Below are 27,617 nucleotides of genomic sequence, written 5' to 3'. Positions count from 1 at the left end.
ACAGACAGAGACAGACAGACAGACAGACAGACAGACAGATAGATAGATAGATAGATAGATGATAGATATCTAAGACTGAAAATGCAGAGAATGGACAGTAGAATATTTATTATTAGTAAATGTATACATGTGTTTATTTAATTTTCTTTTATCCTATCTATAAAAATTGGTATCTAGCATATATCTATTTATATAGCTCATATTGATCTACCGCATGTTTATCGATCTATCTCATATCTATTTAATATACCATATCTAAGTATATATTATGTATCTAGATAATTCATGTATCAATTTATTATCTATCTGCATTATGTATGTTTATCATGCATGTATCAATTTAGCTATCTACCTTTCTCATTATCTCTATCAATGTATCTGTTTATTATCTAATATCTAAGTATCTATTATCTATCAACCTCATTATTTATCTATAATCAACTATCTATCTATCTATCTATCTATCTATCTATCTATCGTGGCATGTAACAGTTTGGGCACTCCCTGGTCCAAATTAATGTTATTGTGAACAGTTAAGCAAGTTGACAATGAAATGATCTCTAAAGGAGGCCTAAAGTTAAAGGGAACCTGTCACCCCCAAAATCGAAGATGAGCTAAGGCCACCGGCATCAGGGGCTTATCTACAGGATTCTGGAATGCTGTAGATAAGCCCCCGATGTAACCTGAAAGATTAGAATAAGAGGTTAGGTTATACTCACCCAGGGGCGGTCCCGCTGTGGTCCGGTCTGATAGGCGTCGCGGTCCGGTCCGGGGCCTCCCATCTTCTTACGATGACGCCCTCTTCTTGTCTTCACGCTGCGTCTCCAGCGCAGGCGTACTTTGTCTTCCCTGTTGAGGGCAGAGCAAAGTACTGCAGTGCGCAGGCGCTGGGCCTCTCTGACCTTTCCCAGCGCCTGCGCACTGCAGTACTTTGCTCTGCCCTCAACAGACAAAGTACGCCTGTGCCGGAGCCGCAGCGTGAAGACAAGAAGAGGACGTCATCGTAAGAAGATGGGAAGCCCCGGACCGGACCGCGACGCCTATCGGATTGGACCACAGCGGGACCACCCCTGGGTGAGTATAATCTAACCTCTTTTTCTCATATTTCAGGATACATCGGGGGCTTATCAACAGCTCTACAGCATTACAGAATGCATTACAGAATGCTGTAGATAAGCCCCTGATGCTGGTGGGCCTAGCTCAACTTCAATTTTGGGGGTGACAGATTCCCTCTAAAGATGACATATTTCCTTTGTATTTAAGGCAATATATACCATATATACTCAAGTATAAGTTGACCCGAGTATAAGCCGAGACCCCTAACTTTGCCACAAAAATACTGGGAAAACTTAATGACTTGAGTATAAGCGTAGGGTGGAAAATGCAGCAGCTACTGGTAAATGTCAAAAATAAAAATAGATACCAATAAAAGTAAAATTAATTGAGACATCAGTAGGATAAGTGTTTTTGAATATCCATATTGAATCAGGAGCCCCATATAATGCTCCATACAGTTCATGATGGGTCCCATAAGACGCTCCATACAAAATACGCCCCATATAATGCTCCATAAAGTTTATGATGGGCCCCATAACATTCTCTATATTAAAATATGCCCCATATAATGCTGCACAAATGTTGATTATGGCCCCATAAGATGCTCAATAGACACATTTGCCCCGTATAATGCTCCACAAATGTTGATTATGGCCCCATAAGATGCTCCATAGACACATTTGCCCCATATAATGCTGCACAAATGCTGATTATGGCCCCATAAGATGCTCCATAGAGATATTTTCCCCGTATAATGCTGAACAAATGTTGATTATGGCCCCATAAGATGCTCCATAGATTATTATGCCCCATATAATGCTGTACAAATGCCTATTATGGCCCCATAAGATGCTCCATACAGACATTTGCCTCAAATAATGCTGCACAAATGCTGACTATGGCCCCATAAAATGCTCCATAGAGATATTTGCCCCATATAATGCTCCACAAATGCTGATTATGGCCCCATAAGATGCTCCATAGAGATATTTGCCCGATATAATGCTACACAAATGCTGATTATGGCCCCATAAGATGCTCCATAGACTATTATGCCCCATATGCTGTTGCTGCGATTACAAAAAAAATAAAAATGACATACTCACCTCTTGTCGTTTGGGCCCCCGGCACTTGCTGTAGTCACCTTTCTCCGTTCCACCGCCGGGCGCCGCTGTGTCTTCCCCGTCCCCCGCACTAACGCTCAGGCAGAGGGCGCACACTAACCACGTCATCGCGCCGTCTGACCTGAGCGTCACAGGCAGATGAGGCGGAAGACGGCGCCCAGCGGTGGAACAAGGACAGGTGAATATCTCCGTGCTCACCCTCCCCATTATACTCACCTGCTCCCGGCGCGGTCCCTGGCAGCTTCCCTGATGGTCTTCTCCGGGCGCTGACAGCTTCTTCCAGCTTTGAGCGGTCACATGGTACCGCTCATTACAGTAATGAATATGCGGCTCCACCTCTATGGGAGTGGAGTCACGTCCATATTCATTACTGTAATGAATGGTACCATGTGACCGCTCAACCCTGGAAGAAGCTGTCAGCGCCCGGAGACCGGAGATGCAGGGACCGCGACAGGAGCAGATGAGTATGTGACAGCCGCCGCTCCCCCGCCGACCCCCTTGGGACAATGACTCGAGTATAAGCCGAGAGGGGCACTTTTAGCCTAAAAACATGGGCTGAAAATCTCACCTTATACTCAAGTATATATATATATATATATATATATATATATATATATATATATATACACACATAGAGAGAGAGACATCTTTTAAATTTTAAAAATTGCAAAAAGGAAAATGGACTGATGCAAAAGTTTGCACACCCTTGGAGATTTGTGTTCTCAGATAACTGTGACTAAGATTTCGGACCTTAATTAGCCTGTTAAGAGTTGAAGGTTTGTTAACCATCATCGTTAAGAAAAGCCAGGCAATACAAATTTCCCAGCTTTATAAAAACCCAGCCTCCTATAATCTTGTGCCAAAAAACAGCAGCCATTGATTCTTCTAAGCAGCTGCATAACACTCTGAAATTGAAAATGGTGGAGGCCCACATAGCAGGCGAAGGCTAAAAGAAGATAGCAAAGTGTTTTCAAGTTTCCCTTTAATTTCATTTTGAACTGAGGAAAGGGCACCTGTCACCCCCCTCCCCCCCCCACACACACAAATCCATAGTCTGCTTAATCTTTCTGAAGATCTTTTGCAGTCAAAGAGAGGTTCTGATTTGCCTTTCTAGCAATCCTACATCAGCTCTCACTGAAATGTTGCTTGGTCTTCCAGAACTTATCTTTACCTCCACAGTCCCTGGTAACTGGTATTTCTTGAAGGGAAGCTGCCCCCCCCCCCCCCCTGGCATTTTTAACTGAAAGAGCCACCTGGTGCAGCACTAATGCTGCATTTTGTGAAGGTGGCTCTTCTTTTTGAGGTCCCTTCCAACGCTGCAATAATACTTTTTATAATTTTATGCGCCATGCCTTTAGTCTTTCCGGGTGAATGGATTCACTGCAATATCAACAAATTCTTGACACAAACAAAACACCATCTGTAAAAAGTCTGAAGTTAAAAAGAGGATGGCTTCTACAAATGGATAATGATGCTAGCACAAGTCATAAACCACAATAGACTTCCTCAAAAGGTGCAACTGAAGGTTTCACAATGGCCCTCACAGTCCCCTGATCTGAACATCTTTGAAAATCTGTGGCTAGACCTCAAAATAGCAGAGGATGCAAGACGACCCAGGAATCTCACAGAACTAGAAGAATTCTCCAAGGAAGAATAGATGAAAATCCCTCAAATAAGAATTGGAAGACTCTTGGCTGGCTACAAATAGCGTTTACAAGATAATACTGGGAATAAGAGGTGCTACTAGGTACTAACCATGCAGGGTGCCCAAACATTTGCATGCCACTGTATTTATCTATCTATCTATCTATCTATCTATCTATCTATCTATCTATCTATCTATCTATCTATCTAATATCTATCTTATATCTATCTTTGGCCAGGGTTACGGATAAAATGCATACAATGTGTCCCTCCATCACAGACATAAATACAGAATTCCCATGTATTTGATGAGTACCAATAATAAGTGCATCTCAGCCGAGAAAACCAAGCATCTACTCTTTTAAACCTGTGGTGAATACCGTATATAGGCTGCGCCTGTCGGATGGAGGAAGCCCCCATAATATTATCTATGGGCACCTCCTTTAATAGTACGACACAATATTGTCTCCAGACAAGGCCGTGCATTTATCGTCCATTTCACTTTATTTCTAGTCACCTCATTCTGGAATATGGCCATAGATGTGAAATCAATAAAAATGACCTCTAAAAACCCTGTGAACTCCCATGACATTAAATGCTCAGCACTCACTGGCCTCTGCTGTATAGATGATGGCTAATATGTTCTCGCTGCAAAAAAAAATCAAATACTAAGAAATAACACTGCAATCTATGGGAGTGATGCACCCATGTGGCATCTATACCTGCAACAAAGGAAAAGTCATGCTTTACAATTACAAAGGAACACAGCAGATCTTCCCTGGAGATTATTTACCAGTCAGTGTACACTTCTTCCAGCAGAGCGCTGTCAATCAATACGCTGGCTTTACTATGCAACTAGGAGGGCGTAATGGTGCACCAAGACATAGACCACGCCAGGGTGCACCACTGCACCCTCATCTGAATATTACATACAAGCAGGTTAATCAGCAAACGTTGATTTAACCTGTATGTACCTGGTATGATTTCTACAGGGGCTACATCCCCTATAACAGTGTCATCAGTGTTTTGGATCAGTGTATGGTCCACGTATTTGTTTTTACCATCAGTTTTTCGTCCATGTGTCCGTTTTTACCATCTGTGTCATCAGTGTTTTTCACGTATGGATAAATAAATGAATTACAAAGCTTATTTTATACTTCGGACAACGCACTGATTGTACACTGATGCCATTTGTGTGCTGTATGTGTTTTTCACGGACCCATAGATCTGTATTGGCCAGTTTCGGCGATGATACCAGTGAATATTAGACATGTCTGCATGAGTTTTGCACAGAAAAACACGGACATGTGAATGGCATCATAGATTATAATGTGCACGTATTGTATTTGTTAAAAAGATCGATAACAGAAGTACATGCAACACGGAACGTGTGAAGGAGGCCTAGTTAGCATTTTGAGGGTGAATTTTTCGCCCCTTAAATTATCCCTCCGGAAAAAAAAACACATTTTCTGTCATCTCCAGCTGCACCAAAATCTAGATTAAATATAACTCTTGGCAACTTCAGGCGTTACTTCTGCCAAATATTTTTCTTTTCCTAATTTCTTCGGCCTCGGTACATTTTTCTGTCCTTTGTTGACAGATCTGGACTCCTGAATGCACAATAGTTTAATTTGTGCAATATTTTCATTATTCTGGACATGACTTTAATACCCTTAAAACCCTTTAGTGTTTGGGATGATGAAATAACTGGAGACATATTTATTATCTTGGAGACGTCTTCAGACATGACACATTCGGTTCAATTTGGATAAATAAAATACTAGGAGTTCCCCAAAGTAAACTAACAAATAACGATGTTATCATACCCACTGGTGTTTGATGCCGATGCAATGGGTAATAACAAGATACAACATAAATAGTGTGAACGCCATAGTGCACCTTAATGTTTTGTAAATAATACAAAATACATATTGCCTTACAGCAGGCACCTGGAATGGAAAAAACTTGGTAAAAGTGACCTATTGATTTCTATGGGGACATTTGGTGAGTATGCTCGGCAACAACAGATGAAGGGAGGAGGATCAGCAGAGGAAGGAGGAGGAGCTGCAGAGAGGAAGGAGGAGCAGCAGAGAGGAAGGAGGAGGAGCAACAGATAAGGAGGAGGAGCAGGAAAGAGAGGGACATGGAGCAGCAGAGAGAGGGAGATGAAGCAGCAGAGAGAGAGAGAAGGAGCAGCAGAGAGGGAGGAGGAGCAGGAAAGAGAGGGACATGGAGCAGCAGAGAGGGAGGAGGAGGAGCAGCAGATAAGGAGGAGGAGCAGGAAAGAGAGGGACATGGAGCAGCAGAGAGAGGAAGATGAAGCAGCAGAGAGAGAGAGAGGAGCAGCAGAGAGAGGAGGAGCAGGAAAGAGGGACATGGAGCAGCAGAGAGGGAGGAGGAGGAGCAGCAGATAAGGAGGAGCAGGAAAGAGGGGGACATGGAGCAGCAGAGAGAGGAAGATGAAGCAGCAGAGAGAGGAGCAGCAGAGAGAGAGGAGGAGCAGGAAAGAGGGGGACATGGAGCAGCAGAGAGAGGGAGGAGCAGTAGATTGGGAGAAGGAGCAGCAGAGAGGAAGGAGCAGCAGAGAGAGAAGGAACAGCAGAGAAAGGGAGGAGCAGCAGAGAGCGAGGAAAAGCAGCATAGAGAGGAGGAACGAGGAGCAGCAGAGAAAGGGAGAATAAGGAGCAGAGAGGCAGAAGGAACAACAGAGAGGGAGGAGGAGCAGCAAAGAAAGGGAGAAGCAGCAGCAGAGAGTTGGAGGAGCAGCAGAGAGAGGGAGAAGGAGCAGCAGAGAGGGAGGAGGAGCAGCAGAGAGAGAGGAGGAGCAGCAGAGAAAGGGAGGAGGAGCATCAGAGAGGCAGGAGGCGCAATAGAGAGAGTGAGGAAGAGCTGCAGAGAGAGAGAGGAGGAGCAGCAGAGAGAGAGGAGGAGCAGCAGAGAGGGAGGAGGAGCAGCAGAGAGGCAGGAGGAGCAATAGAGAGAGAGAGAGGAAGAGCTGCAGAGAGAGAGAGGAGGAGCAGCAGAGAGAGAGGAGGAGCAGCAGAGAGGGAGGAGGAGCAGCAGAGAGGCAGGAGGAGCAACAGAGAGAGGGAGGCAGAGCAGCATAGAAAGGGAGGAGGATCGGCAGAGAAAGGGAGGAGGAGCAGCAGAGAGGCAGGAGGAGCAGCAGAGAGAGGGAGGCGGAGCAGCATAGAGAGGAAGGAAGAGCAGCATAGAGAGGAAGGAGGAGCAACAAAGATGTCTTCATCATCTATTGTTGGCAGCAGGAGTATAACTATAATATGTGCAGGGGATGTAATTATATTGCAGCCCCAGAATCTTGGGGGCCCAAAACATCCCTTTGTTCCATATGAAAAAACTATTAATATTAATGAACAGCAATAATTCTGGGTCCTGTTGGACATTTTGCATTGGGGCCTATGGGCTGCAAGTTACGCCACTGGTCGCCAGTATGATCTTGAGTTATCTCTCTCCATCTTAATATAAATGTGAATTTTTATATATGTAACATAATAAATAGAGCAGCGACAACTTCCCTGGGTGCAGCCTATCTGCAGCTGGTCCGATCTCAATGTTTTGACATCAGCGTTGACGTCACAGCGATAGCTCACATCAACACTGCCACCAGTCACTGAGCTCATAAGATCTGCCAATATAGACAGTGATTGGCTGCAGCGGTGAGGTGAGCAGATTTGACATCACATCTGCAGCCAAAACACGGAGACTGGGAGCAGCGGCAGAGAGCCAATGCAAGATCTGGGGAAGGAGAGTGCTTGCTCTATGTGTTATGTTACTTCTATAGAAGTGTTTGGGATCCAAAACCCCTTTAAATTTAGAATTAAATAACATCTTATGTGGTTCTGTCTTTTTGCAAATATCTTATACTTTTCTATCAACGCCCAATAATTCAGAGTTGTTGATAATCTGGCATCTCTCTAGTCTTATTGAGGCTGGATTAATAGAATTTTAATGTAAAGCATTATAAAAAGTATAATTGTATTATTTTATATTTCTAAAGGTTTACAGCACAGGCGCGGAGCCTGTACGCGGATGTACTGTGGAAGATATTGTAGGATACAGCTTGACGGGATACACAATACATGTCCACCTAGCGGACAAAACATAGTAAGGTATAAATCATCTCTACAGCTGAGAGCGCTGCTCTGAAGTATAATAAAGCTGTATCAGTATCGCCTCCTTTACCGTCACAGCAACCTCGGGGTTAATTAGTGCCAGAGCGGCTGTGAAATCAAAACTGACACTGCGCAAATTCATAAATCCTATACTATGGAAGGCATTCATACTGTGATTTTATTGGATGGAAATATACATTTATTATTGGGTAAAATCCACTGTACTTCTCTGCTATGGTATGGGGGTCTAGTGTAAGTGAGGGTGCTCTTTCCTTTATATCTCCTTCCCTGGTGGGCTAGGGTGAAATAGTGGGTTCATGCTTTATTTTCTGAAAGTCTTGGCGGGTAAAGAGGATCTGTTACTTGCTCAAACAAATTGAGTTAAAGGGGTTGTCCGCCTCTACTCTGCAGCCACTCTTGTACCCCCCAGGCCGGACAATCCCTTTAAATACTCTACGTGACTGCAGACTTGTAAATCCTCACAGTGCGCATAGTGAGCGCTGTCAGGATTCTCCAGCGATTTACATACACATTCCGACTAGACGTATGCGGCCTCGCTCAATTCACTTCTATTGAGTGAAGCTGCGCACGTCTAGTCGGCATGTGACATGTCACACGCCCACCAGCTATGGCCCCGGAGAATCCTGACATCACACACACTGAGTGCTGTGAGTATTTACAAGTCTGCAGTCATATAGAGTAATTGCAGACTTGTACCCCAAGGTAGGACAACCTCTTTAAACTCGAGAGTTTTCTCTAGGAGAGTGCGCTTTCACCCTTCCCTCCTGATAATCACAACTCGGCAGTGTCTGAGGCTGCAAGACTGATAAATCAACTACCAAGCTATGATTGCCGGTGTTTGAGAGGGGTGAAAGTGCCCTGCACCAGAGAAAATCCCAGAAATGTCCAGTTGTACTACGAGCAGAGATTTCACATATTGCACTCCAATAGCAATAAATGTGAATATCTCTGCAATAAAGTGACGCAGCGCAAAACAGAAGAAAGTGGCAGAATCAGTGGAGCGAAGGGATTTTTGCAAGGTATTTGCCTTAATTTTTTTGAGCAAGTGACAGGACATCTTTAATACCTGGTGGTCTAGTATACTGTATAAGACGGTGTTCATATCTTGTTCCATGGTGGTCTGGAGTAAAACAGAGGGTTCCTATTGTATTTCCTGCTAGTCTAGGATACATTTTTGTCCAGTGTACTGTATTACAGGGTGTTCATATCTTGTTCCATGATGGTCTTGAGTCATTTTATTGCCTGATAGTCTACGATAAAATTGAAGGTTGATACCTGGTTATCTAGTTTTACTATTTAGGAGGGCGTTTATATTTTTATACATTTTTCCCTTGCGTTCTAGAATGAAATGGGAGGTCAATTCCTGAGGTGTGTTCCTGGTGGTCTGGAGGGTTTTCATAGCTTGTTCCCTGGTGGGCTAGGGTAAAATACGAGTTACTATCTGGTGGTTAACTAACCTCCCAGACTCCAGTAGGTATCCCGAGGTGTCTTGCCAGGGAATGAATAGATCAGTGGTGCTCATAAGAGACCAACACCCGAAATGGGAGGTCAATTCCTGAGGTCTGTTCCTGGTGGTCTGGAGGACCAACACCGCTTTCAAAGAGAGCCTTGTTCGAGCAAACAACGGAGAAGCCAAAAGGGAGTCTCCAAGTGAACAGCAAAATGTCACCAGGGGCGTAACCACAATAGGTTCAGGGGTTGAAATCGCACCTGGGCCCTGGAGCCTAAGGGCCCCCAAAAGTCCCTATGGCCTATGAAAAGACCAACACTATTAAAGACTTGCAATAATTGGGGGCCCCATTGGAGCTTTTGCTTAGGGGCCCATGAGTTTCAAGTTACACCACTGTATATCATTTACTCTGCAAATAGGTGATAATTTGCATCCTCCTTAAGGATAAAGTCAGAGCCTTGCTTCTCCCACCCGACTTTTCCATAAACTACTAATTATAGAACAAAACATATACTGTATATGAATAAAGAAAATGTAAAAAAAAAATTCTAAAAATGTACATCGGACACATTTGGAATAATTTTACGGGGTGTGTAATAATGTTACGATATACATGTAACACGGTCATTAGTAACACTTGAGTTCTATATATATAAAACTAAAGTTTGTGAACTTCTGAAACACATCAACTCTTATTTATTATTTATTTTAGACACCCAGAAATTAACGAGACTCTTCAGCTAAAACAAACTACAACATTTTACAGTCCTGCCCTTTCTGAGGATCCCTCGTAGCTTCCCAAGTCATGAATCATACAGAACTGTTTATGTGGACTGCTAGCACGAGTCCTAGTCTTCAATTGAAAACATATGTCTACCCGGCAGGATATATTTGGATATAATCAACTAATGAAACACGGCCTGACGACACGAGAGCGCTGCTCCAGTTTGGGTTTAATGTGCACTGATTTTTTTTTTAATGCCTGACGCTTCTTACTCAGATGTCAACATATAGAATCCCAGTAAGTTATCTGGACTCCAGCTTAAATTCCTTTACCAATGGGCCTGTAAGTGATCACATGTCAGGGATTTACTCCCAGCACTGAAAGCAGAAAGGAATAAAACAAGGGCAGAACTAGTGCTGGTTTGACTGGGAAATTATTTAAAGCGAAACTTCACCTTTATCTGTGATTAGCTAAACAGCCAAGAAACGTAAAATCTTGCATCAGGTATTGCTAAAGCTTTCAACTTTTACATAAAGGGGTTTTCCAGGCTTGCAGACCTCTAAATCCGGACAGCGTGCAAGCATTTCACATACTTGAGGTCACATGTTGACTAGACGTGTTTATCCTCCATAGGGGTTCAGAAGATGTGCAAATCTAGTCGGGATGTAAGAGGAAGTAGGCAAACTTTGAGGTCACATATCGACTAGACGTGTCTATCCTCCATAGGGGTGCAGAAGATGTGCAAGTCTAGTTGGGATGTAAGAGGAAGTATGCAAACTTTGAGGTCACATATTGACTAGACGTGTTTATCCTCCATAGCAGTTCAGAAGATGTGCAAGTCGAGTCAGGATGTAAGAGGAAGTAGGCAAACTTTGAGGTCACATGTCGACTAGACGTGTCTATCCTCCATAGGGGTTCAGAAAATGTGCAAGTCGAGTCGGGATGTAAGAGGAAGTAGGCAAACTTTGAGGTCACATGTCGACTAGACGTGTCTATCCTCCATAGGTGTGCAGAAGATGTGCAAGTCTAGTCGGAATGTAATAGGAAGCATGCAAGTTGAATACATGTGACCGTTCACAGTAACAAAGGATCCTGACTAATGATGAGCGAGTGTACTCAGTACTCGGGTTTTCCGAGCATACTCGGGTGGTCTCCGAGCATTTTGGGCGTGTTCAGAGATTATGTTTGAGTTGCCGTAGGTGCATGATTTGCGGCTGCTAGACAGCCTAAATATATGTGGGCGTTGCCTGTTTGTTAGGGAATCCAGACAGGTATTCAGGCTGTCTAGCAGCCGCAAAACATGCAGCTGCGGCGACTCAAACATAATCTCCAAATACGCGGAGAACACCTGAGCATGATCGTAAAATCCGCTCATCACTAATCCTGACCACTAGCAGACACAAACCAAAAAGGACCCCTATGCAAAAACAGTATATGGGCCCTTTGCAGTCCAAGAGCTCATCAGGATGAATAATTTCACCTGTTTTTTTTAGGTGGAAATGGGCTCCCTTACCTCTTGGGCCCCTGTGAAGCTGCACAGGTCCCACCAATGATATGTCCGCCTCTGATTCCTGATGCTGTCAGGATTCAGAAGTTTGCCATCACTCATAGTGACTGCAGACTTTTCAATCCAAGCCTGGAGAACCCTATTAATTTTGTGCGTTTTTTTTCCCTGGGCAACATACGAAAAAATTCTCTTGTTTCCCAGAAACCATCCACAAGATGCTGCTGATGTAATTAGGGATGATATGATGAAGAAGTTTCCCAGGATCCCAGTCCAGCAGCCATGTCGGTATTCCGTAGACGCTCCTCAGAGCCTTGTTAACCCCCCATGACCTGCATGGAATCCTCACCACCTCTCCTAGTTCCTAGAGATGCCGGAAGCTACGAGGAGGCTTATAGGGGTGTAACGTGAAGCTCATGGCCCCAACGCAAAAACTCCAATGGGGCCCCCAATTATTGCAAGTCTGTAATAGACAATCTCTGCACTTATTGGAGTTACGCCCCTGCCTGAGAATCGTTTTACCCAACTCTAGTGATCATGTTTCTCTTCCATTGTTTACTCTTTTGTTCCTATTGTTTATCCTTATTTGTATCATTTATGGAACTCTATTGTTACATATATTTATGACTTGTGTTCCGTATTATACTCTGCGGCTCTGCTCATTAACGCATACACCTGTAAGGTAGATTCACGCGTGACATATTTTACGCCATATATTTTATCGCAGTGGTAAAAAATCTGATGAATGTAGTTTTGGTCCGTGTGGAGAACCCAATGTTACCCTATGTGCTTATTTTTTCACAAGGACTGTGTGAAAGTATTGCAGCATTCTCTAGTCTGGTCCATATTTATCCTTATTTTAGTGATAAGAATGCAGATACACAACAGCAACTTGCTGACAGTTTCCATGCAGAACTTTATATTGCAAATACCAAAAATGACTGAGTCAATGTATATACAAAGTGGAGCATCCCGTTAACAAGCAGATATGATGCGAGGACAGTATTTATCCTGTAGAAGTCCAGATTTAATACACGCATTCAACCCCTGCTTATAGCAGAAATATACAATGTAAATAAATGGAACCTAATCCAAACGTTTGACACCGATAGGGAACTATTATTCTTTGCATTTTTTTTATTATTATCGGTACAATGTTTGTCACTTTTGACATTTTTACTGCAACTATGACAATTTTTTTTTAAGCAGACACAGCTCATTGGGAGTGAACATGGCCAAGCACAGGCCAACAAATGCATCATAATTTACAGGGCAAAAGTTGCGTAAAATCGAAATCTTTTCTGGTCCACGGCAGCTGAATGATTCGATTTGGCACATTTTACTCCAATGCACCCTGTATCAAGACAGGAATAAAAAACTACCAGTTGTGGATTTGGATATACCGATATTTTAGCCTCATTCATCATTTTTGCACACCTGTATTCCAGTACCAACATGAAAAAAAATCTTGAAAAAAAAAACAAGTTTATTAGATATCTATTAAAAGTCCTAGACCACACATGTTAAACTCTGACCGGCTGACCAAATCTGGACCGCTGGGTGATTGTATTTGACCCGTGACACTAACACCGCCACCCCATTAAACTGTATGGAGGACTATGTGGGGCCCATTATACTGTATGGAGGACTATGTGGGGCCATTATACTGTTGGAAGACTATGTGGGGCCCATTGTACTGTATGGAGGACTATGTGGGGCCCATTGCACTGTATGGAAGCCTATAAGGGGCCTGTTATTCTGTATAGAGGACTATGTGGGGCCCATTGTACTGTATGGAGGACAATGTGGGGAACATTGTACTGTATGAAAGACTATGTGGCGCATGTTATTCTTTATGGAGGACTATGTGGGACCCATTATACTGTGTGGAGGACAACATGGAGCCTATTGTACTGTATGGAAGCCTATGAGGGGCCTGTTATTCTGTATGTAGGACTATGTGGGGCCCATTGTACTGTATGGAGGACAATGTGGAGAACATTGTACTGTATGTAAGACTATGTGGGGCATGTTATTCTTTATGGAGGACTATGTGAGACCCATTATACTGTGTGGAGGACAACAGGGGGCCTATTGTACTGTATGGAAGACTAGAAGACTATGTGGGGCCTGTTATTCTGTATGTTGGACCCATTATACTGTGTGGAGGCCTGTTAATACCCACGACTGTTCATGTTTTTTATTTTGTCCCTCTCTGTATTTGAGTTAGTCTACACTAGACTAACACACATGAATGTAGCACACATATAAAAGCAAAACCCAGAATTAAGGGTGCATGGAAATTGGGTGCTGAACTGATATTGCCCTAAGAAAAAAGCCAAGTAACAAAAAGGGGGCACTGATTAACCGTAACACTAATGTCCTAAAATCTGATACTGCCTAGCTGCGTAGGTTGGCACTCTAGATAAGGTCGATAATGGCGCCCCCCGCTCCTCGGCGGCTGTTCTTGAGATACCCTATGAGGCCCTAGAAACTGTATATAATAATATAGATATAGACGCCATGACCAAACCTCTTGTGACAATCAAGTCAGGGTTATTAATTTTAACAAGACATAGAGAATCTTGCAGACTAGAGCACACTGATGAGCGGATGATCAGCAGTACTTAGCTGTACTGGCTGCCTCACCTGTACTCCACTATCCTAGTGCAACCCAAATATACAGTATGTCTAATTTTTCCTTTACACAGTAGAAGACAAATGTATGAAATTCTAATGCGACTTTTTCTTCTAAAAAGGAACAACAACAAAAAGTCTTTACAGTTCTGCTATTTCATTAAATATTGTGTGAAACATTATGTATTTGATATAAAAATCTACCAGCGTAAAAATAAAACGGGACAATAAAAATTACTTAAAAAACTCCACAAATGATGACTAGTGTTAATATTGTTAATTCTCACACATTATTGTCTTCGTTTTTATTGAACTAGACAGTGGTACAGGATATGGGTTTGAGGTCTAATGTATGTCTGGTTAAACAAGGACGTCTTCAAGATCACTTACAGGAAAACAAATCTTATTGATCTCCTTCCTCCCTAGTAACAAAACTTATCAGCACTGTAATCACTGCCTGACTGACAACATGGGGGTCGACATCAACACTCTCCTAAATTATCTGGAACAAGAGAAGGTTTTAGAATATCTTAAGACGACGTTTCCTTTTGTTGTCCTCTTGTGTCAAGTTGGTAAAAATGCTATTAATTTCTTAAATCAGCATCCTATCTGTCACATGAAGGTCGTCAACGCAGCTTTGGGCCTCATACACACAAGAGAGCCATGTTCATGGAGTCTGTGCAGAGCCTGAGACATTTTGCATAGCACCCTTCAGTTTGATTTACATGGCACCCTATCTTGCCTCCGTATGTCACCGTATATTACCTCCACATTGGCACCCTGTGTTGCCTCCATATGGCACCCTATATTACCTCCACATTGGCACTGTATGTTCCCTCCACATTGGTGCCCTATGTTACCTCCACACTGGCACCCTGTTACCTCCACACTGGCACCCTATGTTACTTCCACATTGGCACCCTATGTTACCTCCATATTGGCACCCTATGTTACCTCCACATTGGCACCCTATGCTGCCTCCATATGGCACCCTATGTTACCTCCACATTGGCACCCTATGTTACTTTCACATTGGCACCCTATGTTACTTCCACATTGGCACCCTATGTTACTTCCACATTGGCACCCTATGTTACCTCCACATTGCCACCCTATGCTGCCTCCATATGGCAACCTATGTTACCTCCACATTGGCACCCTATGTTACTTCCACATTGGCACCCTATGTTGCCTCCGTATGAACCATATGTTACTTTGTATGGCACCCTATGTTGCCTCCATACGACACCCTATGTTACCTCCACATTGGCACCCTATGTTACTTCCACATTGGCACCCTATGTTACTTCCACATTGGCACCCTATGTTACCTCCACATTGGCACCCTATGTTACCTCCACATTGGCACCCTATGTTACCTCCACATTGGCACCCTATGTTACTTCCACATTGGCACCCTATGCTGCCTACATATGGCACCCTATGTTACCTCCACATTGGCACCCTATGTTACTTCCACATTGGCACCCTATGTTACCTCCACATTGGTACCCTATGTTACTTCCACATTGGCACCCTATGTTACCTCCACATTGCACCCTATGCTGCCTCCATATGGCAACCTATGTTACCTTCACATTGGCACCCTATGTTACCTCCACATTGCACCCTATGCTGCCTCCATATGGCAACCTATGTTACCTTCACATTGGCACCCTATGTTACCTCCACATTGGCACACTATGTTGCCTCCGTATGAACCATATGTTACCTTCGTATGGCACCCTATGTTGCCTCCATACGGCACCCTATGTTACCTCCACATTGGCACCCTATGTTACTTCCACATTAGCACCCTATGTTACTTCCACATTGGCACCCTATGTTACCTCCACATTGGCACCCTATGTTACTTCCACATTGGCACCCTATGTTACCTCCACATTGGTACCCTATGTTACTTCCACATTAGCACCCTATGTTACCTCCACATTGCCACCCTATGCTGCCTCCATATGGCAACCTATGTTCCCTCCACATTGGCACCCTATGTTACTTCCACATTGGCACCCTATGTTACCTCCAGATTGCCACCCTATGCTGCCTCCACATGGCAACCTATGTTCCCTCCACATTGGCACCCTATGCTGCCTCCATATGGCAACCTATGTTACCTCCACATTGGCACCCTATGTTACCTCCACATTGCCACCCTATGCTGCCTCCATATGGCAACCTATGTTACCTCCACATTGGCACCCTATGTTACCTCCACATTGCCACCCTATGCTGCCTCCATATGGCAACCTATGTTACCTCCACATTGGCACCCTATGTTACCTCCACATTGGCACACTATGTTGCCTCCGTATGAACCATATGTTACCTTCGTATGGCACCCTATGTTGCCTCCATACGGCACCCTATCTTGGCTCTGTACTAATTTTGTCAATTTTTTAAGGTTTTGTTGTCCTCTTGTGTCAAGTTGGTAAAAATGCTATTAATTTCTTAAATCAGCATCCTATCTGTCACATGAAGGTCGTCAACGCAGCTTTGGGCCTCATACACACAAGAGAGCCATGTTCATGGAGTCTGTGCAGAGCCTGAGACATTTTGCATAGCACCCTTCATTTTGATTTACATGGCACCCTATCTTGCCTCCGTATGTCACCGTATATTACCTCCACATTGGCACCCTGTGTTGCCTCCATATGGCACCCTATATTACCTCCACATTGGCACTGTATGTTCCCTCCACATTGGTGCCCTATGTTACCTCCACACTGGCACCCTGTTACCTCCACACTGGCACCCTATGTTACTTCCACATTGGCACCCTATGTTACCTCCATATTGGCACCCTATGTTACCTCCACATTGGCACCCTATGCTGCCTCCATATGGCACCCTATGTTACCTCCACATTGGCACCCTATGTTACTTCCACATTGGCACCCTATGTTACTTCCACATTGGCACCCTATGTTACTTCCACATTGGCACCCTATGTTACCTCCACATTGCCACCCTATGCTGCCTCCATATGGCAACCTATGTTACCTCCACATTGGCACCCTATGTTACTTCCACATTGGCACCCTATGTTGCCTCCGTATGAACCATATGTTACTTTCGTATGGCACCCTATGTTGCCTCCATACGACACCCTATGTTACCTCCACATTGGCACCCTATGTTACTTCCACATTGGCACCCTATGTTACTTCCACATTGGCACCCTATGTTACCTCCACATTGGCACCCTATGTTACTTCCACATTGGCACCCTATGTTACCTCCACATTGGCACCCTATGTTACCTCCACATTGGCACCCTATGTTACTTCCACATTGGCACCCTATGTTACCTCCACATTGGTACCCTATGTTACTTCCACATTGGCACCCTATGTTACCTCCACATTGCACCCTATGCTGCCTCCATATGGCAACCTATGTTACCTTCACATTGGCACCCTATGTTACCTCCACATTGCACCCTATGCTGCCTCCATATGGCAACCTATGTTACCTTCACATTGGCACCCTATGTTACCTCCACATTGGCACACTATGTTGCCTCCGTATGAACCATATGTTACCTTCGTATGGCACCCTATGTTGCCTCCATACGGCACCCTATGTTACCTCCACATTGGCACCCTATGTTACTTCCACATTAGCACCCTATGTTACTTCCACATTGGCACCCTATGTTACCTCCACATTGGCACCCTATGTTACTTCCACATTGGCACCCTATGTTACCTCCACATTGGCACCCTATGTTACTTCCACATTGGCACCCTATGCTGCCTACATATGGCACCCTATGTTACCTCCACATTGGCACCCTATGTTACTTCCACATTGGCACCCTATGTTACCTCCACATTGGTACCCTATGTTACCTCCACATTGGTACCCTATGTAACTTCCACATTAGCACCCTATGTTACCTCCACATTGCCACCCTATGCTGCCTCCACATGGCAACCTATGTTCCCTCCACATTGGCACCCTATGTTACCTCCACATTGCCACCCTATGCTGCCTCCATATGGCAACCTATGTTACCTCCACATTGGCACCCTATGTTACCTCCACATTGGCACACTATGTTGCCTCCGTATGAGCCATATGTTACCTTCGTATGTCACCCTATGTTGCCTCCATACGGCACCCTATCTTGGCTCTGTATTAATTTTGTCAATTTTTTAAGGTTTTGGCCATATCCCCTATCCATCCAGAGATTGTGCCAATTTCACCAAGGACCTCCCATTTATGGGTTGGTTTTGTGTAAACTCTGCCCTTTTTGGCTGGGGGCATCCCCCAGTTTGCCAGGACTGTTTTGGAAAACTTGTGATCGTCTCGGTCCTGATAAATCCAAGACTCTTGGCAATTATGCAGATTTTGGACCCTTAAATGGGAATTTCCAACCCTTTATTTACATTTACATATCACCTCAGCGTGGGAATAATAAAAAAAAGAGGTAGCATATAATCACCTTTGGGACATGAGCGGCACGTGGCCAACTCGGAGGATGCAACCAGTGGGACTGAGTGTCGGTGTTAAATGGAAATCGAGTATATGCTATATATTTATACCGAAACCATATGCAAAGTTAAAAAAGGGGCAGAACAACCCTTTAGGGGTCCTACTGTGGGTCTCGATGTAAAATCTGTCTGCTTGCATGCAGGCCTGGATTTGCCTGGACTATAACAATTTTCTTGGAAACAGTCCTGGCAAATTCTGGACAGAGGGTGGAATTTAACCTAAATCACCCATAAATGGGGGGTGCGTGATAGGATCGGGGTGGTCTGCAACGGAACTGAAAACAAATATCACAAAATTGTCAACATCAAGTTATGCCTTTTTGACAAGGTGAGTATCCTCAAAAGAACTGCATTGGCAACTTGTACAAAACCATAATTTGGTCACATGCATCAGCCCATAAACTGGCCATAAATATAAGGATAGCTGTAATTTGGCCGGCTTCCTCGTTAACATGGCAACAAACAAATTCGGGTAGATTAATGTAACGGTCTAAATGGCAAACTGTCTCTGTTGCTTATATCAACCAATCACAGAGCAGCTTTCATCACATTTTCTGCTTTTGAAGAATGAAAGCTGTGCTGTGATTGGTTGCTATGAGCTAAGAGAAAATCAACTCTCTTTCGCCCCTAGCAACCAAACACGGCTGCCTCCATTTCATATTCTGCGCTTGAAAAATAAAACCGATTGGTTGCTATAAGCAATAAAGACAGCTTTTCATTTAGAATTCAAAAATCTTTCCCATCTATTTCTATAAATGAATGGAGATCAGCATTCAGGCGCTGCTTATGAGGAAACTAATATGAAGCTGAAATCCAATCCTTGTTCACTTCTGTTCCCTTTAAAAACCCTTAAAGGGGGTATTCCCATCTCCAAGGTCCTATTCCAATATGCAGTAGGCATAAAAATAATAATATTAGCAAATACCTCCAATTAGAACCGTAGCATATTTCTTCTGATTAGTTGTCTTGCTTACTCCTGCACATGACATAGCTTATCAGAAGAACTATACTGCATTTCTAATTGGAGGTATTTGCTAATATTATTCGTATTGCACCTACTACATATTGGGGCTAGGATCTTGATGACGGGAATACCCCCTTAATCGTAAATGGATCCTGTTGACATACTGACAAAAAATGACGAAGGCTGGTTTAAGATTTTTTCTACATTGTTTGATATGTCAGCACGACACATCTCATTTATAACTTCCTGACCCTCTAGATGCAGAGAAATTCTGAAAATCATGATAATTCAAGAAAAATAGTCTAAAAAATATTAGTAGGAAATGATTGGCAGGTATTAAAATGAATGATTCGATATTCTGGAAGTAATGAGAAGGTTCACATTCCGCAACATGGACGCTGACCACATACGGCATGGTACTAAAACCGCGTGGTCAGCTTTGAAGGCAGAGACAATACATGGGGCAGTGTCAATCAAGCGTGGGGAACTATTTCTTAATACATGAGAATAATGAGAATTACAGAAGGAGTCACAGTTTTTATAGCCAGCATATTTTAAAAGGAATTTCCTGAAAATAACTTCATATATTAACCTCTTGCCATACCATGAAGAAGAATTGTTATGTCTGGAGTGGGTGTGAATGGTTGGAGCAGGCTCAGGAGCCGAGCCTGCGTCACACAGGACAGGTTTGGCTGTGTCATACAGCCAGCATCCACCAAAGTCAGACATACGATCCTGGTGCTGCATCTATTTGGGTACCCGTTAGTCATGAGTGAACGTGCTGGGATTAGGTGTTATCTGAGCATGCTCAGGAGCTAACCGAGTGTCTTTGGCGTGCTCGAATAATATGTTCGAGTTCCCGCGGCTGCATGTCTCGCCAGCCGCAACACATGCAGGAACTGCCTAACAAACAGGGGATCCCCTGCATGTGTTCTGGCTGTCGAACAGCTGTGAGAAATGCAGCAGCAGGGACTCGAACATAATATTCGAGCACGCCGAAGACACTCGGTTAGCACCCGAGCATGTTCACTCATCACTAGTACCCATCAGTTCCTTGCATTGTGATCGTGGAGTGCTGATGATTTGCCAAGACAGCCAGAGGCCTGCTGAAGGCTAAGGCTTGGCACCACCATCTTGGTACTGCTGGCAATCCCAGCCTCCGAATGGGCTTGATTAAAGATATTGCTGTATATCGTAGAGATGAGAAAATCCATTAGCTCCGGCAGCCAGGTCAGTATTTCGTGGCTCGTGGACGGTGGCCTGCAAACCAACTTCTTTCTACCTGATGGCATCCGCGCCTCCTCTTTTGATTAGCCGGCCTGGCGCGAAATTACAGTTGCCGCATGACACACATACAAAGCCATGCCAGACCAGGAAATCAAAAGAGGAGCCGAATATGTCGTCAAGTAGGAGGTACTTCTCAGGGCTCTCAGGATACTGACCAGGTCGCTGGAGAAGTCCTGAGAACTTATTCGCTCATCTCTTGAATATATTACAAATGATCAAATGAGCGAAGGTTTAAATCCCATGTGGGGACAAAAACAGTACAGTGTAAAGTGGAAAAAAAAAAGTTTAAAATATTTGAAAACTAAAAAACAAGAATTTGAAAAATCTCTTTTCTTCTGTAAAAAATACAGAAATTAAATTTTTTTTTTAAAAAAATGCAAAAACATATTCGGCATTGTCACATCCATAAAAGTCAGATGAAAATGTAAATAAGCTAAACGCTGTAAACTAAAAGGAAACACATATATTACTTACCGGTAATGTGTTTTTACGGAACCCATGACAGCACCCTTATATCGGTGGTGCTGTCATTGGTGATAGGAAAACACATATATTACTTACCGGTAATGTGTTTTTACGGAACCCATGACAGCACCCTTATATCAGTGGTGCTGTCATCAGTGATAGGAAAACACATATATTACTTACCGGTAATGTGTTTTTTACGGAACCCATGACAGCACCCTTATATCAGTGGTGCTGTCATGGGTGATAGGAAAACACATATATTACTTACCGGTAATGTGTTTTTATGGAACCCATGACAGCACCCTTATATCAGTGGTGCTGTCATCGGTGATAGGAAAACACAGATATTACTTACCGGTAATGTGTTTTTTACGGAACCCATGACAGCACCCTTATATCAGTGGTGCTGTCATCGGTAATAGGAAAACACAGATATTACTTACCGGTAATGTGTTTTTTACGGAACCCATGACAGCACCCTTATATCAGTGGTGCTGTCATGGGTGATAGGAAAACACATATATTACTTACCGGTAATGTGTTTTTACAGAACCCATGACAGCACCAAGATGTCATGACAGCACCAAGAAGTCACTCAAAAGAATAAAAAGATTAAACAAGTGTAACATCGCCGTAATTATACCGATCTGGAGAATCCTGCATTCTAAGTAATCGTTAAAGGTCAACAGCGTAAAAACAAAAACCAGAAAAACGATATACAAAATTGCAATTTTTTTTTCAACATTTCACGGAGCTTGGGATTTTTATTTCCTTTTTTTTTTTCAGTACATTACACAGTAAAATGAATGGTGTCAGACAAAACTACAAATAGTCCAGCGACAAAAAAAAAACAAAACAAGCTCTCAATTGGCGATATCTACTAAAAAAATAGATGTTGGAAGACGGGGAAGAAAAAAAACGAAATGTCAAAAAGAAAAATTGTCTGCGTCCTTAAGGAGATAAGATATGTTTCACATGATGGGTTTGTTCGCACATGTGTTTTTGCCATAAAAACACATGTATGAATACACCGTTGGAGTCTGAACTTCCTATTTTGGTCGGCTGACAGATATAATCAGTGGGCGACCAGGAGGAGCAATTTTGTCATGTTTTCACCTTTTGCAACAGTAGTGTTTTTCTAAAATAAAATAAAATAAATAACTCTGAATATAATGTAACCCGATTTATGTTAGCGTATTAATAAGTTGCAATGAATTTGGGTTATTACTAGTCACCCAGTTTGAATGACATATAGTACCATGTATGTATGTATATATTATTATTACATATTTACTTCCCTCTTGTCTTTCTGCCTGTGTCGGTCTTTACTACTATACTTGAATTCTATTCGTCAATCATCGTAGTCACAAAAGTAATGTAAAGAAAGAAAACAAACAAAAAAAATAGCTAAAGGAAGAAAAATTTAAAGAAAACCATCATAAGCAAGCCAAATCCTGCATGCAAATTAAGAAATAAAATAGAAAAAAAAAAAACAATTTCTACGCGGCGCTCACTAAGTGGTCTTACCTCATCAGATTCCTCGCTGCCATAGAGGTACATTGCTGTAGTCCCCCCAGCGAATAAACTAGGAAGCCTGCACTTCCATCAGGAGACACACAAAGAGTTTTTGTTGTGGCACCGCTGGAGGCGTCTCGTTCCCACGCTCAGACCGCTCTCCAAATAAATACTATATATATGTATGTATGTATGTATGTATGTATGTATGGCAATGTCAGGCTGCAGTCAGCAAAGGGCTCAGGGCAGCATTGCCTGGGAAGTCCATATCCGTTACTGAGGGATGGGAGGATTTACTTAGGAAAATAATGTAGGGATCTGGTAAATGAAGGTGGTCACATGGCGCGGGGGGGATGAGTTCATTGGCTGCCTGTGGACTGTTGGAACTTTCACAGACGTCTTAGAACTTTTCCTTTTTTTTTTTCCAGGATGATGATAGACTCCAGTTACTCACTGAGAACTATACGGACACTTCATTTACCGTAAAGACGCATTCACATGCTCGTGTGCTAACCGAGTATCTTTGGCAAGCTCGAATAATATGTTCTTGTCCCCACGGCTGCATATCCCGCGAGGGACTCGAACATATTTTTTGAGCATGCCAAAGACACTCAGCACTCGAGCATACTCAGATAACACCTCATCCGAGCACATTCGCTCATCACTAGTCGTAACATCATGAATAACTCCTACACATCCATGGCGGAAGTGAGCAGCATCAGGATACCCTTTTAAATCCCAATCACAGGATATTTTAAGTCAGACCCGTTCCTTAAAGGAACACACAAAACGGCATAAAACTTCCCCTTTTTGAGCAAATTGCTCTTCTTAGAATTTTCTTTCTCTAAACTGAAGCTATGGTTTAAAGGGGTGCTCTGCTTTGGCAAATACATTGCTTAAAGGGAACCTGTCACCCCGGTTTTTCAGATTGAGATAAAAATACTGTTAAATAGGGCCTGCGCTGTGCGTTACAATAGTGTATGTAGTGTACCCTGATTCCCCACCTATGCTGCAAAATAACTTACCAAAGTCGCCGTTTTCGCCTGTCAATCAGGCTGGTCAGGTCGGGTGGGCGTGGTCACAGCACTGTTTCTTCCTCAGCTTTACGTTGGTGGCGTAGTGGTGTGCGCATGTCGCAGTGACGAATCCACTGCGCGCACGTGAAGAAGCAGCGCCCGATCTGCGCTATTACCCCCTGTCATCGGTGGGGGCGGCCATCTTCCTGGGGCCGCGCGTGCGCAGATCGAGTGCTCTGCTGCACGGGGCTTCAGGAAAATGGCCGCTGGATGCCGCGCGTGCGCAGAAGAGATCGCGGCGGCCATTTTCCCAAAGCCGAGATGCAAACTCGGCTTTGGGAAAATGGCTGCCGCGATCTCTTCTGCGCACGCGCGGCATCCAGCGGCCATTTTCCTGAAGCCCCGTGCAGCAGAGAACTCCATCTGCGCACGCGCGGCCCCAGGAAGATAGCCGCCCCCACCGATGACAGGGGGTAATAGCGCAGATCGGGCGCTGCTTCTTCACGTGCGCGCAGTGGATTCGTCACTGCGACATGCGCACACCACTACGCCACCAACGTAAAGCTGAGGAAGAAACAGCGCTGTGATCACGCCCACCCGACCTGACCAGCCTGATTGACAGGCGAAAACGGCGACTTTGGTAAGTTATTTTGCAGCATAGGTGGGGAATCAGGGTACACTACATACACTATTGTAACGCACAGCGCAGGCCCTATTTAACAGTATTTTTATCTCAATCTGAAAAACCGGGGTGACAGGTTCCCTTTAATACAGTTTATAATGGCTCCAAGTATTGCTCAATACAGTTTACAATGGCCCCATATATTGCTCCATACAGTATAATGGCCCCATATATTGCTCCATACAGTATAATGGCCCCATATATTGCTCAATACAGTATAATGTGCCCCATATATTTCTCAATGCAGTATAATGGCTCCAAATATTGCTCAATACAGTTTATAATGGCCCCATATATTGCTCCATGCAGTATAATGGGCCCCATATATTGCTCCATATAGTATAATGGCCCCATATATTGCTCAATACAGTATAATGTGCCCCATATATTTCTCAATGCAGTATAATGGCTCCAAATATTGCTCAATACAGTATATAATGGCCCCATATATTGCTACATACAGCATAATGGCCCAATATATTGCTCCATACAGTATAGTGGCCCCATATAGTCCTCCATACAGTACAATGGCCCCATATAATGTTCCATAACGTATAATGGCCCCATATAATGTTCCATAACGTATAATGGCCCCATATAATACTGCACACATTTAAAAAAAAAATAAATACCACAGAGCACAGAGGGCTAGCTGTAGTGACGTCATCGCGCCCTCTGCAGTGAGACGCCACAGAGAGTCAGAAGACGCTGAAGACACTGGAGCTGCTGGGAATGGGGAGAGGTGAGTATTTGGGGGGGCTCCTTACCCGCTGGCTGCATGCTGGCCGCAATATTGGATTGAAGTTCATTCTCTGTCCTCCGTAGTACACGCCTGCGCAAGGCAATCTTGCCTTGCACACGCGCAGTATGCTTTGCCCAACTGCGGGCAAAGCTGAAAAGCATTAGTGCGCATGCGCCAGCGCACTATGTCCCGGAAGTATTTTGCTGTGCTCCGGCACATAGTGCGCCGGTGACGTATTCATGGGCTGCTATGGTCTTGATCTTGTACACATCTAGCAATCCTTAACTTGTTAGATAACGAGAACATCGAGCTGGCGGCCAGTGCCTGGGTCTTCCTGTACAACGCCTTCCCCCTGATCGGCCTCCTGCCCTTCGGGAAGCACCGCCAGCTCTTCAGGAACGCCGCCGAGGTCTACGACTTCCTCCTGCGCATCATCCAGCGCTTCTCCGAAAACCGCACACCGCACTCACCGCGACACTACATAGACGCGTATCTGGATGAGATGGAGAAGAGCGCGGCTGATCCTGACAGCTCCTACTCCACGGAAAACCTCATCTTCTCTGTGGGGGAGCTGATCATCGCCGGCACCGAGACCACCACCAACGTGCTGAGGTGGGCCGTGCTCTTCATGGCGCTGTACCCCAATATACAAGACCTCCTTCTCTCCTCCACACTTATTCGCTCCTCATCCAATCGCCTCCAAGACTTCTCCCGAATATCCCCCATCCTCTGGAACTCTCTGCCCCAACACGTCCGACTATCAACCACAGTCGGATCCTTCAGACGGAACCTGAAAACTCATCTCTTCAGGAAAGCCTACAGCCTGCACTGACACCGCTGCTGCCTCACCAACACCGGAGCTACCGCCTCACCAACACCGGAGCTACCGCCTCACCAACACCGGAGCTACCGCCTCACCAACACCGGAGCTACCGCCTCACCAACACCGGAGCTACCGCCTCACCAACACCGGAGCTACCGCCTCACCAACACCGGAGCTACCGCCTCACCAACACCAGAGCTACCGCCTCACCAACACCGGAGCTACCGCCTCACCAACACCGGAGCTACCGCCTCACCAACACCGGAGCTACCGCCTCACCAACACCGGAGCTACCGCCTCACCAACACCGGAGCTACCGCCTCACCAACACCGGAGCTCCTGCAACCCTCAACCTACTGTCTCCTTCCCCATAATCCTGTAGAATGTAAGCCCGCAAGGGCAGGGTCCTCGCCCCTCTGTATCAGTCCGTCATTGTTAGTTTGTTTACTGTACGTGATATTTGTAACTTGTATGTAACCCCTTCTCATGTACAGCACCATGGAATCAATGGTGCTATATAAATAAATAATAATAATAATAATAATAATAAATAATACATTGCTATGTTAATAAAATAATGCACTGTAACATTCTAAATCTTAACAGCGTGTAATATACTGTCAGGATTCAGCTCTGCTTGCCAGTTCCAGGGGTCATCACATAACCACTCATACTGTATGTAATATTTATACTTATGGTCATTTGCCGACTAACTTATCTCAGTGAGTTTCACTAAGCATCGAGAGAATTAGGCCGGGGTCACACTAGACCGTAATACGGCCGAGTGCAATGCGATAAAAAAAATCGCATTGCACTCGGACCAATGTTAGCATATGGTGCCGCTCCCACCAGCCGACTTTTTGTCGGCCGTTTTCCTCGCATGCTGCGATTGTCTCGGACCGAGGAAAACTCTCGGCTCACTCGCACCCATATAAGCCTATGGGTGCGAGTGAGACAGTGCACACCACTCGAATATCATCCGAGTGATGTGCGCTATAAGCGGACCCCAGCAATGGAGGAGATGGAGACATTCATTTCTCCGCCTCCTCCGCAGCTGTGCTCCGACCCTCCCTGTGCGAGAGAATCGGAGCACTGACGCATGACACTCGGCTCCTGATCTGCTGCGAGCAGGAGCCGAGTGTCGTTAGCATATCGCATCCGATGATCTCGCATCGGATGCGATACGCCTGTGTGACCCCGGCCTTAGGAAGAGCAGTTCATCAGCAGGTGACTGTAAGTGTGTAAATCGCATAAGAGAGGTCACATGACTACCACTCAAACCACTTAAGCTGTGTATAGGAGGGGCACCA

General features: G+C 44.3%; 1 protein-coding gene across 4 annotated transcripts in view; it reads right to left on the bottom strand.

Moving 5' to 3' along the window:
* Window positions 1–27,617, bottom strand: part of CACNB2 (calcium voltage-gated channel auxiliary subunit beta 2) — a 345,405-nt gene that overhangs the window by 117,506 nt on the left and 200,282 nt on the right. Inside the window, exon 1 of one of the 4 annotated variants that reach the window (XM_069729520.1) lies at window positions 23,057–23,381. The exons of the other annotated variants lie outside the window; for them this stretch is intronic. Within the exon in view, the coding sequence (XP_069585621.1) occupies window positions 23,057–23,089 (33 nt within the window). The 5' untranslated portion in view covers window positions 23,090–23,381. Of the gene's footprint in view, window positions 1–23,056; window positions 23,382–27,617 lie in introns of those variants that run through there. 4 annotated transcript variants of the gene reach the window in all.

This window comes from Ranitomeya imitator, chromosome 6 (genome assembly GCF_032444005.1).
Source record: "Ranitomeya imitator isolate aRanImi1 chromosome 6, aRanImi1.pri, whole genome shotgun sequence".
Lineage (NCBI taxonomy): Eukaryota > Metazoa > Chordata > Amphibia > Anura > Dendrobatidae > Ranitomeya > Ranitomeya imitator.
The sequence above is the reverse complement of the archived record's forward strand: the minus strand, read 5'-3'. Positions and strand labels throughout refer to the sequence as shown.